The sequence below is a fragment of the Microplitis mediator genome, chromosome 5, assembly GCF_029852145.1.
Source record: "Microplitis mediator isolate UGA2020A chromosome 5, iyMicMedi2.1, whole genome shotgun sequence".
Lineage (NCBI taxonomy): Eukaryota > Metazoa > Arthropoda > Insecta > Hymenoptera > Braconidae > Microplitis > Microplitis mediator.
Window position 1 is genome coordinate 7,155,055 of NC_079973.1, and position 19,456 is coordinate 7,174,510.

General features: G+C 29.4%; 1 protein-coding gene across 1 annotated transcript; it reads right to left on the minus strand.

The window, feature by feature from the left end:
* Positions 1–141: 141 nt before the first annotated feature.
* Positions 142–4,613, minus strand: LOC130668767 (SET domain-containing protein SmydA-8-like). The gene is made up of 7 exons (XM_057471221.1): positions 4,002–4,613; positions 3,546–3,914; positions 3,346–3,480; positions 2,384–2,570; positions 2,226–2,321; positions 1,667–1,758; positions 142–1,562 (listed from the first exon to the last, which is right to left on the minus strand). Exons 1-7 carry the CDS (start codon positions 4,485–4,487, stop codon positions 1,443–1,445), a joined length of 1,485 nt encoding a protein of 494 aa, XP_057327204.1. The 5' UTR covers positions 4,488–4,613; the 3' UTR covers positions 142–1,442.
* Between the last annotated feature and the right edge of the window lie 14,843 nt (positions 4,614–19,456).

Consider the following 19,456-nt stretch of genomic DNA (forward strand, 5'->3'; position numbering starts at 1 on the left):
ACTTTTGTCCTTAATAAGGCATCACCTTAAACAGTTTTCTTAGCACTAACTATAAGCAATATCTGAAGTTTTTTTTTGTATTGAAAGAAATTATCGGCGGTTTTTTGAAAAAGTTATTTATTTATATTTATTTATAGACTAAATGGTAAACCACACGTGACAATAATCGAAGAATTTATTTGTGAACGGGTAGCCGTTTCATGTAAGGATGTTAAGGGATCTAAAATCTTCAATACTTTTTAAAAACTTTGACGTGATACCTTCTTGTTCATTATTATTTTCCGATACATCATGAGCCAAAATATATATTCTTGGCCAAAATTTGCCTAAATTATTGAGGATATGCTATTTCTTGAGTAATGCATACCGTTCAAACAAAAATTCAGGTCTTTCCAGTTAACCCTTTGTTACTTTAATCTTCAAAATTCGAGAATTTTAATAAGGAAATATGAGAATCGAAGAAGTAACTTTTCTGAAAAAACGATGAGAACAACATAACCATATTTTTCATTACAGAATAGGTACAATGAATCCACAAAAGGCCTGATGGTATTTTCTATTTATGGGCTGTCTATATTTGAGAAAATTCAAATGAAAAGTCACTTCTGCATGTTTTGGTACCAGGATAACATAATAAATGAGAAAATCATAAAGTGATTTTAAAAATTTTCACATAGAAATGAATAGTGTGAATTTTAATACAATTCTAGTACACAAATTCTGTTCAATATGCTCAATATCATTATACAAACTTTTTTAACCAACGCTCAAATCATCACGAATTAAATTTGTTTCACATTTTTTTTAAACGCAAAATAACGGTTTCTTGATTCAAATCAACAATTCAAAAAACAATACATGCTATATAGATATATATTATTCATGTCTTTTTTATAACAATAATAAATTCAATAATCTAGCAGTCAATCATAATGCATAATAATAATTATAAGATAAGAATTAACATTATCGGTGTTACTCTTCAATTTAAATTTATATTACATTTTGAATTACTTACACTTATCGAAAATGAAGAAATAAAAGTAGTCTCTCTTTTCTACGACTAACACTAAATATAAACTTTTTTAAATTCATTTATTAATATATTACTTATCAAATATAAAAAACATTTAAATAATATTTCACTAACGACTAATGACTAATAAATGCTACTCACAATCGAGAGTTATATATATCAATTAACTGGGGAATTCATCTACATAGCTCGATATATTACAATATAATCTATAATCCCGGTTTTAATTTTACTGAAAATTATCATTCGCTGACAGGAAGAACGTAGACTGTTTCTATTCATTGTACAAGTGCAACAAGGATAGTATTATTCGTCCATTCAAGTAAGAAAAAAGAGGACCCCTTTTAAATAAACATCAAAAAAATATTGAATGTTTTATCTTTAACACATTAATTTATCGATTTAATCACTCATCTGCATGTGTTAAAGATGCATCTAATTTTTTGAGATCATCGGGAGCTGCAACGTCATTTTGTAAAATTTCTACAACTTTGCTTGCTATTTTTGCAAGCTCTTCATTGTTTTCCTAATGCACAGAATTATTATTTTTTTTTTTTTTACAAATATATATATATGTAATTTATATCATGGTCCACGTAATTATAATAATTAATTTAAATTCAATTTTACCGTTTTGTTTTCATCTTTAGTATTATTATTCTTAGTAACTTTTCGCAAGAGCTGTTCTTTCTTCGTACAATACAGTTCATTTAAAATTAAGCCTACAATTAAATGCAATTTTTAATTAAATTTTATTCATAGTAAATTACACATCTAGGGAGGAAAGTAGGACATTCCAATAACCTGCGTGTATAATTGCCTACTTAAGCCGAAGGCGAGGGTGACAAACACGTGGGTTGGGACGTCGTACCTTTCTCCGTGGTGTGTATCCGATTTTTCACCAGATCTGCACCTGAAAATTAAAATTTTTTCCTCTGTTTGTGGGAAGAAAGCCGTTCTTTTCTTCTACATAAGAAAACGAATGATACAAATCAGCGCATGCGCCATTGTTTCCATAATCAAAGACCAATTTTTAAACTTTCAGTGTGCAGGTATGGTAAAATAGTATGTTACACACCAAGGGAGGAAGGTAGGACGTCCCAATCCGGTCAATTATACATGTCAGTTGGAAAATCCTACTTTCTTTCCTTGGTGTGTAATATACTAATACTATTTCTAATTTATTTACCTTTTTTTTGACAATCACCACATCCTAGTTTGTCTAATATTTCTATCAATTCGTCGCAGTACTGTGCTTTTAATTCAAGCTCTCTGTCTGATAGATCTAAAATCATAAAAAATTTAAAGAAATGTTTATATATGTGCTTACTATTTTTCAAGACTTACTTTTCCATTCAAGCTCTTCAGTTCGTCCAAAGAAAGACACAACATGAAATTTCATATCCAACAAAATATGATTTTCTGGAGGAACGAGAATTTTTAATTCACCTTCAATAAATTTCAAAATATTACGAGGCGGTTCATTTAAAACATTATTAACCATCATTCTTAATGCTGAAGAAATTGATTCAATCTATTTAAAAATTAATAGAATGATTGTTAAAAAATCATATTTTTAAATTATTTAATTTAAATAATTTCGGAATTTATGCTAAATATGAAATCAAAAAATTGAGATGTCATCAATTTTTTAAAAATAATATATTTTATGATAGGTGGATGCCAAATAATAGATAATTAGATAAGAATTTTTCAAAAAAATAAAAGAAATAATCATTTTTTAGATATGAATTGATGACACTACACAGTCAAAAAGGATTCGTCAAAATCAACACATATCGTGTGTAAAATGAACGTTCGAACGGTGTGTTAAATTGACACCCAAACGTGTTGAAAATCCAACACTCAGAATTTTAACACACGCTTATTTTTACACTTTGACGATTCGTTTTTCACTTTATACATATATATATATATATATTTTTTTTTTTTTTCAAAAAGAACAAATTGAAAATTTTTTCTTCTTCAATTTTTCATCATATCGTCAAAAATACCTGGGACTTACTTTTGCATAGTCGACATGATTTGTTATCTTTAACCCTCGTCGGTCATAAGAGGTCTGGACACGGAAAAAAAAGATCTGGTGCTGCAACAGGACACGACCCTGTATCAGCTACAGGAGTTAGTTTTGTGGCAGCTACAGGACTTGTCCTGTGGCATTCACGCAAGATCAGTCCTGTTGCAGCCACAGGCTCTCCTGATGCAGCAACAGTTCTTTTTTTTCCGTGTAAGACCTAATTAATGATTGATTACATTGTAAATAAAAATATATAATTGTTAATAAATACCTGTTTACCAGATACTTTAACATTACATTCACGACAAGTCCACGAGCTTTTAAAATTCAGTGGGTCAACAGGTAAAATGTATGAAAAACATTTCAAATTAGCGCATCGTAGAGCACTGATATTAGTTCCAAATTCCTTAAAGTATAAAATAATTTCAATTACAAGTTTTTTTAGTTTCTAAAAATATATAAATAATTTACTGTTGGGTCTGAACATCTTTTGCAGCAGCATTCAAAGTGTTTTGACAAAACTAAATAATTTCTTCGCAGACTAGTGCCCCAAATTAAATCAACATAAGTCTCAGTAAGTTCTTCGTCTTTTCTAATCGGAACTGCAGCTCGCACGAACATGAATCCTTTGTCATTGAAATAGTGCCTGGTATTTGGTAGACAGCTGTGATTTTGTAATGCTGCCAGTGGATAAAGACCCCGAAGACTTATTGAAGTTTTATTGTCAACACGCAAAGCTGTTTCAAATGCATTTGTATCAAAAGCCCGACATACTTGTAACATGAATTCTTCGTCTTCCTGATTTAGTGGTTTTGAAATATTTTTTTTCAGTAATTCTATCTAAGATAAAATTGAATAATAATTTTAAATATTTTATTTATATATTAATTATAAATATGTGATAAATAGTTAGATATTAAGTACAACCTCACGACCATGAAGTGACCCTTCATGACGTTCTAATGCATAAACAAGATCTCTTTGATATGAAAACAATGAAAGTGATCTAATTGGTACTACTGTCTGAAGAAGTTCCATGGACCACATGGTACCACATGTTGGCTGCCAATTTTGTAAGCGTTCACATTCAGACTCAACGTGATTTTTTGAATTTTCACACTGAGTAGAACACACGGGAAGTCCACATCCTCGGTCACATGGGAATAATGGACATCCTGATTTATAGCAATTAATACACATTGGAAGATATTTATTGTAACAACGCGGTCCAATAATCAATGGTGCCTCAATAAAAATTAATTCACCCTGCTTTATATCACGCTTAGCATATAAACCTCGGCCACCTAATTTTGAATAACGAACTGTCCATACTTGATCTTCTTTATTTGTTAATAAACCATAGTCGTCTAAATGACGTCGAACAAGATTTTCAGTAGTTTCCGGTTCAAGCATTATGAATAACTTAATAATTTGATTATTACTTAATGGGTATTATAAGCAAGTTTAAATAAGAATCAGTGCTTTTGTTAGTATGCTGATATTCTGAGCAACTGAGTGTGACTGAAACGTATCAGAAGGAGTTTAAAATAGAGTTTGATCTTAAAACAGAACGCGTAATGCTCTGACTGTATGTAGGAAAAGATTTTTTTTCTTATTTAATGGTTCTTTTATGTCTACATTAAACTTATAATTAATAAATACTTGATGTTTTAATTAATCGTTTGTACAGATTGTACAATATTGAAAAAATAATTTTTAGTATATATACTTCTTTTTTTTATAAGAATTAATATATAATATTTTTTGGTTTGTTAATTATTCATAAATGTATCTACAATAAACTTATGTTGATTGTTTTAAATATTAAGTAATAAACTAAGACATATTTTTATATAAATGATACACTAACATGTTGTGTTATCAGTTTCTAAATGAGTGTTTTAAAAATTAGTATAAGTAATTAAAACATTCTAGTCTTAAAATTATGAAATATTTTGAAAAACTTGGTTTAAAAAGGATCACTCTCTTAAAATGAATCAGTTAAAAGTGCTGCAAATCAGTGAATATTCGCTGCGAATCAGCCCAAGTATATCATTGATTAAATCAGTGATATCCCTGATTAAACAACTGAACTCGACCGAATTAAAAATTTTAATTCTGTTATATTCTGTCGAATTCTGCAAAACAGAATTCAACTGAATTGAAAATTTGAATTTGAATTAAACAGAATAAAACCGATTTAAAAATTTCAAATTCGTTTTAATTCAGTTTAATTCGGATTCAGAACCAGAAATTGGAGAATTACCTTCGAATTAATCATAATTAAATCGAATAGAATTATTTAAACTCGTTTTAATTTGGACAAATTCTGGTTTTCCTGCCGAATTAGACAGAATTCATTTTTAAGTTAGGTACCGAATTAACAGAATTTATCTGAATTAAATAGAATTAAAAATTCAATTCTATTTAATTCGATCGAATTCAGTTGTTTAATCAGGGATACTTGGGACTACTTTTGCAGTGAATATTCACTGATTGGAGTACTTTTCACTGATTCATTTTATGAGAGCAAGCAAAATAAGGTATACCCTAGAATTTTTCTTTATTTTTTTTTTTGTTTTAAATTGTTGTTTAGTTCTAAGATCATTATTTTTTAATAATTTGGAATACACAAAATGTTTTTTGAATTGTTTTTTTTTTCTATTCCAAATGAAAAAGACTTGAGGTATTAAAATAGCAGATAAGAGTGTTTTGTTACCTGAGCGTCCCCACTTTGCTCGACCTCACCCTGCATGAAAAGAAACTTTGGTGGTTGTCATAGACTGAACAGGAAGATGTATTTAACAATACTTTCAGATTTTTTTTTCATGCAGGTAGACGTCTTTCAAAAGAGAGGTAACTGGGCATTTTAAATTCTCAGTACTTTTCAAAAATCACTGTGCCAGCTTCTTAATCATTATTTATCCCTGATACAAAATGATCTTAAATATTCATACTTGAACTCAATTTTCGCAAATATTTAGAAATATTCTGTTTCTTTGACTAATGTACTATTCGAATAATAATACGTAAGTCTTTTCAGTTAACCCTTTGCCACTTTAATCTTCAAAAGTTGAGCAAATTACTAAGAGAATATGAGAACTGAAGAAGTTAATTTTTTGGATAGATTTCACTATAGATTTCTCTGAAGGGCAGTTTTGTTATTATTATTATTATCATTATATAAGTGTGACGGTACATGACCTTTCAAACTAGGAGAACATGATCGCATAAGATGTATGTCAAAAAGTTTTTATTGATCATGCACAGAAATGTAATAATTTTTGGTGATTAATTTTAATTTATCCTTTCAAAAATAAAAAAATAAAAGTCACTACTTTTGTCCGAATAAATTTTTTAGTGTTGATAACAAGAGTATTATTTTTTTACTAAATTCAGTAATTGTGCACAGATTGATGCATTTTGATTTGCTAATTACGTTTAGCAGTGTTTCCAAAAATTTGTATACAAAAAAGAAATTAAATGAATTTAAGAATTTACTTGAAAGTCTTTTACCTTTGATGCTGATAAAAAAATATTGGTAATAGATGTATTAATATTTCTTAGATATATTAACTAGAAAAAGCTTGATGATGTTACATGTTTTTGAAAAGTATTGAAAAAAATCACCATTTTAATCTTCAAGAAATACCTTCGTCTTCAAAAAGAATTTAACAATTTGATTTGACGTAGACAAGTATCTTGGTTGCATTCTGTAAAATTTCGGTGAAAGTGCAGTTTTCAGGTTTCTGTTGTATCAAGAGAATATAATGAATTAGAAGATAGTTCCTTAATTTTCTGGAAAAACCATGAGAATGACATGGCCGTATTTAACATTAGAGAATCGGTACAATGAATCATCAGGAGTCAAGCTTGACAAGTTCATAAAGGGCCATATGGTATTCAAAGGCTGCCTATATTTGAGGAAATTTGAATGAAAAGTCAATTTTGCATATTTTGGTGGCAGGGAAACATAGCAAATGAGAAGATTATGGAGTAATTTTAGAAATTTTCATATTAGACGTAAGCAATATGAATTTCCGCAGCCTATTCTTTGTAAATTATTATTTCCACAATTGTCATTATCACTTATTGTACACTCAGAATAATCATTTACAATAGTAATTTTCTTTGAGAGTTTATGAATTTATAAAAAAGTAATATTTAGAATAAAACTTGATCAATAATTGTAACTATATGTTGTCTACAATGCGGAGTATTTGTACAAATTTAAGATTCAATATTAAATTGAACTTATTGAGAGGAAAGTTTTTTAAACGAAAAATACTGATTCAATTGAAAAAAAAGTTAAACATAGCTGTGTAAATGTTAAAATAATAATATATTATTTATAAATAATGTTTTTAACTCAAATTGAATTGTTTTTTTGAAATGTATGGATCCTTGATTTTATTCAAATTCGTACATATGTAAGTATTTTGAAAATCATAATTAAAATCAAAAATTTTGTTCAACATTTTTCGATGAGAATTTTAACTGTACTCAGATATAACTAAAGTTAATTAATTTGACTACATATAACTATAGTTATGGAATTAATGAGTTTCCCAAAATCAAGAATGCTACCTTCTTCTTTATTATTTTTTCCTGATTTTAAAATATACACATTGACTTTTACTTATACTTTATAGCTTTGTCACTAAATCCCAGGTAGATTTTCAATTCAAGGGTTTCTGGAAGAAATATACATTTTCGTCAATGCATTTTTGAACCCTCGTCATATATTATCTCTCAAACATTTTATTCATACCTTTTAGTTCATTCATCTGTTTGTAATATTTTACTATACATTTTTCGATAATTTATTGAAGATTGCGAATAAAACAATTACAGATTTTGAATAATTTCAAAATTTTGTTTTTTTTTATTTTATTTAAGGGGCATAGCTGTGAAATTTCAAAAAAAAATTTTTTTTTTTTTTATTAAATCAAAGTGTATATGTTCAAAAATATGTGTCTAGAGTTTTATATGAAAATTCCGAATATTTTTGAAGTTATAGTCATTTTTGTGGCATCTGTAATTTGCATAAATATGAACCGATTCGCAACTTTTTTTTTTTCGTATTCGTCTATTCAGTAGCTAAAGTTGCACGTAGGGGATTTTGAAAATTTTGATTTTTAAGATTTTTTAGGGCTGTTTGAATCCAAAAAAATGAGAAAAAATAACGAAAAAATTTTTAATATGTCGCCCTTTTCTTTCAAATCCAAATTTTCAAAATCCCCTACGTGGAACGATAACCACATGCACACAGATTACAACGCCGTTTGGTGTTTTTATTTCTGATAATCCGTTTTTGAATTAGAGATGACACCGTGGTGGGGGAAATTTTTTTGTTGCTCTACAAAAATGCTTACAGCTTTGTAACAACATGATATTTTTTAATGAAAATTTAGGAGAATTATCGTCAATGTATACTTTATAAAACAAAAAGAACCCGATCCCCAAATTCTTTTATTATTCCAGTCAAAAAAATTCCCGAAAATCACCTATTTTTTCGATCCTCACAGTGGCTATCCCCCTTAAGTGAATTCATAGCTATTACATTTCCGATAGTGTGCTTACACTTAAAATATAGTTCCTGAAGAAGACACAGTAGCGCTGAGAGAGCTAAAAACGCACTGTATTAAATAATAACTGTATTTCCATTAATTTTTGAAGTTATCTTCTCATCTCTCATCACTTCCTGGTACAAAAAGACGACATTTTGACTTAATGACGCCGGTTTTTTGATAATCTATTCAGTTAAGTTGATTACTTGTGCATCGGAGTCATATACGTCCTTGAAAAAAGTAAATATAATATCAGGAATACATGAAGAATAAAGAATTTGAATTTTTTCAAAAGTATATACAATGAGTCCATTGCTTCAGAAAAACTTGATTTCTGTATGTAGGCTTCCGTATATAATATTTTAAATAAAATGTGGTCCTTGATTCAAACTATGTTGCACAATGCAGAATATTTTCACAACATCGAGATTTAAGATTAAATTAAACTTATTGAAAGAATGATTTTTAAACGAAAAATAATAATTCAACTGAAAAGAAAATAAAATATAACTGCAAACATGTTGTAATAATAATAAATGTTATTTTTCCTCAAATTAAATTTTTTTGACGTATAAGTATGATTTACATATTATTTTATCCAAATTCGTACATATGTAGTTTCAAAATCATAATTGAAGTCAAAAATTGTGTTCAAAATTTTCCGAAGAGAATTTCGTTTGCATTCATATAGAATTATAATTACTCAACATGACTACATAACTATACTTGCATAATGAGTTTCCCAAAAACAAGATTGCCACCTTGCTCTTCAGCATATTTTCCTGATTCTAAAATATAAACATTGACTTTTACTTATACCTAATAACTTTGACACTAAATCCCAAATAGATTTTAAACTCATGAGTTTCTGGAGGGAATGTACATTTTTGTTAATGCATTTGTGAAAACTCGTCATATCATCTCTTAAACATTTTATTTTTTACTTTTTAATTCTATCGAGTGTTTGTAATATTTTAACAAAGATTTTTTCAGAAATTATTGAAGATGCCAAATAGAAAAATTCCGTATTTTAAACGAAATCTCGAGATCGATTATTCCCATTTTAAGACTATTGCATTACGTTACAATACTAAGTACACCTGAAATATAGTTCCTGAAGAAGACACTGTAGCGCTGAGGGACCTGTAGACCTGCTGTCTTTTCTACAAACGATACAAATTGTATTTCCTATAATTTTTGAAGTAATCTTCTGATCTCTCATCACTTCCTGTTACAAAAAGATGACATTTTGACTTATTGACGCCAGTTTTTTGATAATCATTTCAATTCAAAATTTATGAGGCTACTTGGGCGTTGAGGTCAAATACCTCCTTGAAAATAGTAAATATAATATCAGGACTACATAAAGAATAAAGAATTTGAATTTTTTTTAAAAGTATATGTCCACAATCGAGTGCAGTATTTTAGAGACATTTGGTTTTCTCTATTGTAGGCTTTTAATAAAAGGGGTTTTTGATGCGAAAAATAGTTTTCTCGGATGGTTTGACTTTTGTCCTTAATAAGGCATCACCTTAAACAGTTTTCTTAGCACTAACTATAAGCAATATCTGAAGTTTTTTTTTCGTATTGAAAGAAATTATCGGCGGTTTTTTGAAAAAGTTATGTACTTATATTAATTATGATTTTTTCGAAATATTCTAAAAAATTTAATTGTTCACATATTTTCGTAAACTTGAAGCTCTGAAACGAAGTTTTGATCATAGACTAAATGGAAAAACACACGTGACAATAATCGAAGAATTTATTTGTGAACGGGTAGCCGTTTCATGTAAGGATGTTAAGGGATCTAAAATCTTCAATACTTTTTAAAAACTTTGACATGCAACCTTCTGGCTCATTATTTTTTCCCGATACATAATGAACCAGAATATTTATTTTTGGCCTAAATTTTCATAAACTTTTGAGAATATGCTATTTCTTGAGTAATGTATTCTGTTCAAATAAAAATGCGGGTCTTTCTAGTTAACCCTTTGCCACTTTAATCTTCGAAAGTCGTGAATTTTAATAAGGAAATATGAGAATCGAAGAAGTAAATTTTCTAGAAAAACGATGAGAATGACATGACCCTATTTATCATTAGAGAAAAGGTACAATGAATCAACAACAGTCAAACTTGACAAGTCCACAAAAGGTCTGAAGATATTTTATATTCAAGCGCTGTCTATATTTGAGAATGAAATTTGAATGAAAAGTCACTTTTGCATATTTTGGGAGTAGGATAACATAATAAATGAGAAGATTATAGGGTGATTTTAAAAACTTTCACATACACTCGACCGGAGTGAATTGGGAGTGAAATAAAATCCGCGTTACTCCGAGATCACTCCGCTAAAAAAAAACTCCCAATTCACTCCGCATGCGGAGTGATTGCGGAGTGAATTTGGAGTTTAATTAAATCTGGATTCACTCCGGATTTTTTACAGTGTAGAAGTTATGAATGTAAATTTTAATACAATTTTTGTACCCAAATTCTGTTCAATAGACTAAATATCACTATACAATCTTTCGAATCATATGTGGTCAATGATTCAAACTATGTTGTACAATGCAGAATATTTTCACAAAATTGAGATTCAATATTAAATTAAACTTATCGAGAGAAAAAATTTTTGAACCAGAAATACTAATTCAACTGAAAAGAAAATAGAATGTAACTGCATACATGTTATAATAACAAGAAATGATGTTTTTCACTTAAGTTACATTTTTTTGAAACATAATTACCTAATATGACTATACAACTATATAGTTACGTAATTAATGAGTTTCCCAAAATCAAGATTGCCACCTTCTTCTTCAGTATATTTCCCTGATTTTAAAATATACACATTGACTTTTACTTATACCTTATAACTTGGTCACTAAATCCCAAGTAAATTTTAAATTCATGAGTTTCTAGAGGGAATGTATACGGGGCATTTCACGCCAAATCGGACGGTTTCAAAAATCGTTTTTTCTGATTTTCTTAATTTTTGTGTATTTTTTTAGTAACCCTCAAAAGAGCCGTTCTGGTAAGTTTTGAAATTTTTTTGATCAATGGTTAAAAAAAAACGAATTTTAAAAAAAAACCGCTCATTTATGGTTTTTTTAACATAACTTTCGTAATAATGGTCGAAATTCAATGTTTTTTTCCTAAATTTTCGTTTTTAGATGGCCTTTATATCAAAAAATACAAAACAAATATACGAAATGTTTTTCATCAAGATTTTTGAATTTTAAGTTTTCAATCGTGTTTTAAAAACTTCATGTATCCTTCGATTTTCTTGAAAATTTTCTATTTTAAACTTCTATCTATTCTGCTACTTTTAAGCCCGGTCCGGTAGTGGGCCTTCCATACACTCTAAAACCAAGTGTGTAGTCAAAATTAACACACTTGCAAAATAACATTGAAACACCATAAGCAATCTATAGATTTTTAACACACCGTGAAACGTGTTTTAGGTGACTACACAAAACTATAGTTTTGTTTATGGCCATTAAACATAGAACACATTTAATGTGTGTTAAAATAATACACTTGTAACACACTTGGTTTTAGAGTGTAATTACTATTTTTATTCGATTATTGAAAGTTGAAAAATTTTTTTTTCGCTATAAATTATTATCCACACTGATTTTCGACACTGTACACCCCATACAAAGTCGCCGAGTTTCGAAATTTTCCCATAGATCGGCCGATGCCTGGTTTGTAATGATTGGCCAATAAACCGCTAACTATACTGGCCCGTGCATGGTGAATCATTGGCAGCCGTCTTTTTGATTATAAAAACGGCGCACAATTAACCACCGTTCGTTGGCTAACGGTTTGATCGAGTGTTCTTGATACCAAGCTTTGGCCGATGATTGATTGCCACGATTGGCCAAAATGCTTGCGACAGCTATAGCATATATGCTTGGCATACCGTTATTATCCGATATTTAGCCAATCTTCGGCCGATGCTTGAAAATTGGCAGCCATTCACGACCCAGTAATGGGCCGATTCTTTTGTTTTGTATGGGACTTTTTTTTCTTACATATTATAAATTGATTTCGATATTTTTTTGTTCTGAGTAGGGACTTAAAAGCAGTAAGCTAAAGTTAATGCTATTTATAAGCAGTTATAATAAATGTTTTTATTTATTGAGAAGCAACTATTTCGAAGCAAAAGAAGCTGAGAGAGCTGTAGACGCACTGTCTTTAAGACAAACTGACTTCCATGAATTTTTGAAGTCATCTTCTCATCTCTCATCATTTTTTGATACAATAAGACGCCATTCAAAAAAAATCTGCGCATCAGTTAACCCTGCAGGCCAGCCCCAAAACTTCCCGCTGATTTTAAGCTCAAAGAGCTCAAAAACATCAGTGTGAATACATTTTCGCAGGGCCGACCGATGCCCAGATTTTTTAAATAGTTTTTCATGACGCACACTGAAAAAAAAGTTTTTTTTTTAGTCCACAGCCAATTAATAAATTTAATACAAAATTAATTCTTAATAAAATTATTAACGTAGATTTCTAAGAAATTTAATAATTGGCTCTGCGTCATGAAAACCTATTAAAAAAATTGATTTCTGTTATCAGTTTCTTGCTAATTAAAGTCTTTCAATGTCTTATGCACTAGATTAGACGAATTTCAAAGTAAGATAACTACAATTGACGTAGAAATAAATCTTATCGTAAACATTCAAAGCAATCATTAGGAGAGACCGGGGCAAGACGGCCCACCTGGGGCAAGAAGGCCCACCTGGGGCAAGAAGGCCCACCTCAAAAATTAACCAAAAATTTTTTTTTCTTGTTTTCTTTTGATTATCACAAATTTAGATTATTTACTCATTTTTAGCCCGATACGTGAAACTTGGGGCAAAATGAACCACTCAAAAATTCTAAAAGAAAATGTATTTCATAGTATTATAACCTAGTCATGATTAATTTAATAGAAATATCATTCTTTGGTTAATTATATGGATTTGGATTAAAATAGAGCATTAGAAAAAGTTAAAAAAACCAATAATCAATTTTCTACAGAAGTGAAAAAATGACTCGTATTATATCAAAAAAGGTTATTTCGAGTAATATTAAAGTAAATACAGTTGTTAAAGAGAAAAATATAAACATTTGTTACACGGGAAATTTTTTTACAATTAAAAAAAAAAAATTTTTTTTTTCATTTTTTTCGGGAGCTTTACGAAAATTTTGGTGAATTGAGTTCAAGTTGGACAAGAGTAAATCGACTTGATGGTTAAAAACCACAAATAATAATAATAACCGGCTTAGGTGGGCCGTCTTGCCCCGGTCTCCCCTAGTTGATGTAAAAAAATTAATTACGTGGAATTTAGTAGACAAATTTTTAATGTTCCCCACTTATTTTACAACGTATATAAGTAGATGTTTCTTCAGAATGAATTTAATTGAAGAGCGATAGACCTATTACTACTTTATTTGGTATCAAAAAAAAAATCAAAAAGTAAATATGTCTAAAGTTTTACTAATTTTTGTTTTTTCTGCATTACTCATTTGTCAAAATTTCTCATTTGTACTCATGGGTCAAAATTTTGACGATTTAATTGTGTCCAGCGAAGATACTAATAAAATATGTCTATCAAAAGGATCACCTGTGAGTATTTGTTAATTATCAATTTCATTATGTTAAATACAATAAGTATACCGAAAGAAAAATATATTAATCATAAATTGAGAAAATAAATATGTGCTACGAACTAGATGTAGTTTTCTCACCAAAGTCGCCGTTGCTTCAACGCTGACAAATATTTGAGTAAAAGACGCCTCATTTGAAATAATTGAAGACAGATCCCAGCATATAAATTTTTTTTTTCTCAGTATGTAATAGTATATTGTGTGGTAAGGGATAAAGAGACGATTTCAAATAAGAATATAGAAACTGAAATTACATAAAATCTAAATCGTGTTTTATTCCGTGCCACACCACGAAATTATATTTTTTTATAATTACTTCCATCAAAACAGAGTTTGAATGTTTAAAACTAGTCGAAATGAGACATTTTAATATTAAGAGTGCTAATCATTAAAAAAATTTTTGTGATTGAAAGCATCTAACATATCACTATAAGCGGGTTTCTTGAAGGAGCGATCTGTATATAACTTTAGTATAGCAATCTGGATAGCTATCGTAGCAATGCATTATAGTACCATTCATGATATTATTATTGCTGTCCCCACCATAATAGGTCTCTTTAACTTAACTAACCAAACTAATCGCTAAATATCTGTACCCCCGAGTAAAAATGAAATTTTAATTTTTTGACCAAAAAAATAATTCTAAGTCGATCGCCGAACGACCGCTGCACAGTGTCCGCACCATATCGCCGCACCACCGCTGAACCACCGCCATTTGGCGGAAAATTCCGCCGCACGCTTAAAAAAAAATCTCCCAGCACCGCCGCACCACAGCCGAAGCATAGCCGAACGTTTCGAATTTTTGAATTTTATACCGCCGCACCACAGCTGAAGCACCGCTGCACGCTGACAAAAAACAGTGGATAAATTGATACAATTAATGGATCCTGCAATGGTCATTAATTAGTATTAATTAAACAATTCATAAATATTTATTTTTATTTTAACGAATTTTATTAAATGAGCATCCATCAAATTGTTATAAAATAAACTTTAATTATAATTATTATGAGGCCTAAAATGTTGATAATGTTTTTTTTTTTTTTTTTTTTTTTTAAAAATCATTAGTACCTGTAATTATTCTATGCTTAGCTTATAAATTATTAGAGTTATTATTGCCAAAAACAAACGTTTATAGTGGGTGCGGCAAACCCACTTTTACTCGAACAGTCACGGCTATGGTGCGGCGGTGCTTCGGCGATTAAAACGCCGTGCAGCGGTGGTGCGGCGAAATTCTGTTTTTACTCGGGCCAGTATAGTGAATATTAGAAAATCATATCGTGCTAGTCGTAAAAATTATTTTTCCGGGTAATTTAATGTCAAGCCCCTAATAGGGGCTAGGATGGATCTGATTAATTTGATTTATTTTGATTGGCTACACCTGAACTTGAACATAACTATATTATTAAGCCGACAATATAAAATAAATTGAGAAAATTGTGATTAATCTTAATCGCTTAATTTGTTATTCTGTTGATTGCTGTATTGTTATTATTATTATAATTGTTTTTTGTTTTTAGTGCCACGTGCTGTTTCTTAATATTTGTTGCCCTGGAACTAAATGCAAACGACTGCCACTAACGTTTCTCGGAACTTGTACATCGAAAACTGAAGATATCGTATCCCAATTGAATGAGGTTGCTCAATTATCCAAAAATAAATGGAACCACGTCAAATCTGTGGTAGAAAAACTGTATTAATCCAGAGACACGGCAGTACATTATATCTGGCGCCAAGTACACGTTCAATCATATTTATGTGTGTGAGTGTGTAGCACGAGCCTATATCATGTTTCCATTCTGTAGACAGACCTCGTTAAAACCATTAAAAATTATAAATATATTTCATTCATTATTTGTTAAATTATTTCTTCTTCCAACAATTAATTATTAATAAACAATAATATAACAAACAATAAAACACTTTATTTGTTAACTGGTAACAGTTTCATGTAAGGATGTTAAGGGATCCAAAATCTTCAATACTTTTCAAAAACTTTGACCTGCTACCTTCTTGCTCATTATTTTTTCCCGATATATAATGAACCAGAATATTTATTTTTGGCCTAAATTTTCATAAAATATTGAGAATATGCTATTTCTTGAGTAATGCATTCTGTTCAAATGAAAATGCGGGTCTCTCCAATTAACCCTTTGCCACTTTAATCTTTAAAAGTCGAGTATTTTAATAAGGAAATATGAGAATCGAAGAAGTAAATTTTCCGTATAGATTTTACTATAGATTTTTCAGTACTTAAGTTTCATCATTATTCTCTTTAATATTTGAGTATGATGGTGGTAGTGGTAGATGACCTTTTAGGCTAGGATAGCATGATAATACAAGATGTATTTCAAAAAGCTCTTACTGTTAGTTGATTTTAAGAAGTTACAAGGCCGGGGGATGAAAATAAACGAGCAAATGTTTTAACATTTGTTGAGTTAACATTATTTTCATAAAAAAATTATTGAAAATTTCATTAAGAATAAAAGAAACAAACATCGTGATTTATAAGAAAATTTTTACTGCCAATGCCGGAATAATTTAATTTTAACATCAAATTTCACAGAGATCGTAATTCTTTATTATAAGTATTTAAGTTGACCCAATACCGCTGATGTAATATGAATTTTTATTTAATCCCAAAATTCTGAAAATTCGAAAATGGTCATTACCCATAAGAATAATTAGATTATTATATTGCGTAAGTTTTCATTTTTCAATTTGGTCATCCGGGGTGGATTGGAATTTTTTTTTACAGATACAAATTGAAAAAAAAAAAAAATCAGTGCAAAAAAATATTTTCGTTACCTAATAGTTGTAAAATTTACTAAACTTGATGAAAAGTACTCGACAATGGAAATGTATTAATTGGTTACATAATTACATATTTAAAATTCAGAAATTCACCCTATAAAGTTCATTTATGTAATAGATAGTCTTTTTGTGGAACTTTTTTAAGGGTTTTGAGTAACAGGAAATAATGATAAATAAGAAGATGAAACAAGTTTTTTTTTTAGAATACTATATCAACATTCTGCAGCTCTCAATAAATTTTCTTCCTACAAGAGAAAATGGTGTTTGACACAGATAAATATCTCAATGATTTCCGAACAGCTGCATAGGCATATGTTCATTCTTGTAACATTTCGGTGAAAGCGCAGTTTTTAGAGTTTTTTTGTATTAGGGAAATATACTAAATTATAAGATAATTTTTTCATTTTCCCTGAAAAACGACAAAATAATGTGTATAAAGAAACGAATAATTTAATGATTTTTGTTTGCTTCTTAATAAATGAAGCCTGAAATTTCTGACAAAAAGTCAAATGATATTTCAAATCTACTTGCTTACATATTAGACACTCTAAAAAATTGGGAGTGAATTCGGAGTGTTAACGGATTTCATTTAAGTGCGAATTCACTCTGTTATACTTGGAGTCCCGGAGTTTTAAAAAAGTCTCTCAGCATACAGAGTAAATGAGGAGTTTGTTTTTTCAGCGATAAGATTTCGGAGTGATGTGAATTTTTTTTCAATCCACATTCACTTTGGTTCAGAGTTATAATATTAAAATAAATTTTTTTTAGGAGTGAATTTTACTCCGAACCAAAATTTCAATATTAAATTAAACTTCCCTTCGTAATGAATTCCACTCCGAGGGGGTTGAATAAATAAACAGTCATCCGCTCTGCATTCACTCCACGTCCACTCCGATAATTTTTTACAGTACATACAGGATGTCCCAAAAGTCTCGCCCTAAACTTGAAATCTAGACAGAGGACAAAATTCTGAGACGAAAAGTCCTCTACGATCTTTTCACCTGACGAACAGGTAAATTGTTATTAATTAAACAAGATAGCCAATCAGAATGAACCATTAGCGCGAACGAGTAGAATGGGATATCCCAGTTTAGGGCGAGACTTTTGGGACACCTATATTCGAATGCAAACATTGAGAGAAAAATATATATACATTTGAAAAAATATTTTTTTCGTTTTTTGGAACTCAAATATTTTCAAATACTATAAATATCTGTCTTATATCCCAGTGAATTTTTTACTTCTATAAAATGGTTGATTAGAAACGAAAAAAAAAAATTATGTAAAATTCGTTTAAGGTAAGAGTATAATTTTCTTAATTACTCATTTTTTGTGATTATATTCTCTCTCAAAAAATATAATTATTAAGTTACTTAAATTATTTGAAACTGGAAAATTAAAAATTACTTTCACGTTGGTGTTATTGAGTTATTCCTAAGTTCATTTTATTTTCCACACAAATTTTATACAATTTGAATAATTTTAACATCAGGTTATTCTAATCTACTTCCGTTTCGGCACGTAAAATGTACAAATTCGATATCTCCTTTCCCAGGGTCGTTTTACATCCAAGAATAAGAAAACAAAACAGTACCAAAATTGTGAAGAATTTTAAGAGCTCATTTGAAGTAACTTTAATAATATCTACATTGAAAATATTTGATTTTAATTTCAACATAAATTAATATTTCTCCCATTTTATGGATCTAGAATAGATAAAAAAAATTGAGGTGACTTTTTATCGAACTATCAACTGAATTAATATTACAAATAAGATAAAATTTACATGAATACTTTAAATTCATGAAATTAAAATACTTAGCTTAGTGTATTCTTTAACTTTGTCGGGTACTCTTTCTTCAAAGATTTTTTATTTTTTAACTTTTATTAAAAGGATTAAGTTTGAAAGCTTGAGCAAGTTTATAAAGAATGGTATCTTCCGTTAATTTTTCAAAAGTACAATTTCTAAGAAAAGAAAAATTTTTTATTTAACATTATAATAACAATGTACACTGTAAAAAGTTGGGCGTGAATTCGGAGTGATTACGGATTTTATTTAAATCCAAATTTACTCCGTCACTCGGAGTCCCGGAGTAAAAAAAAAATCACTATACATCCAGAGTAAATAAGGAGTTTGTTTTTTATGCGGAGTGATCTAGATTTTATTTCAATCCGCGTTCACTCCGATTCGGAGTTTCAATATTAAAATAAAGTCACTTCAGGAGTAAATTTCACTCTGAGCCGGAATTTCAATATTTCCTGTGTAAAAAAAAATTCGTTCCAAAATTGTTCCTAACAGTGAACTTCCAAAATTAAGAAAATTTCGAACTTTGAGTTGAACA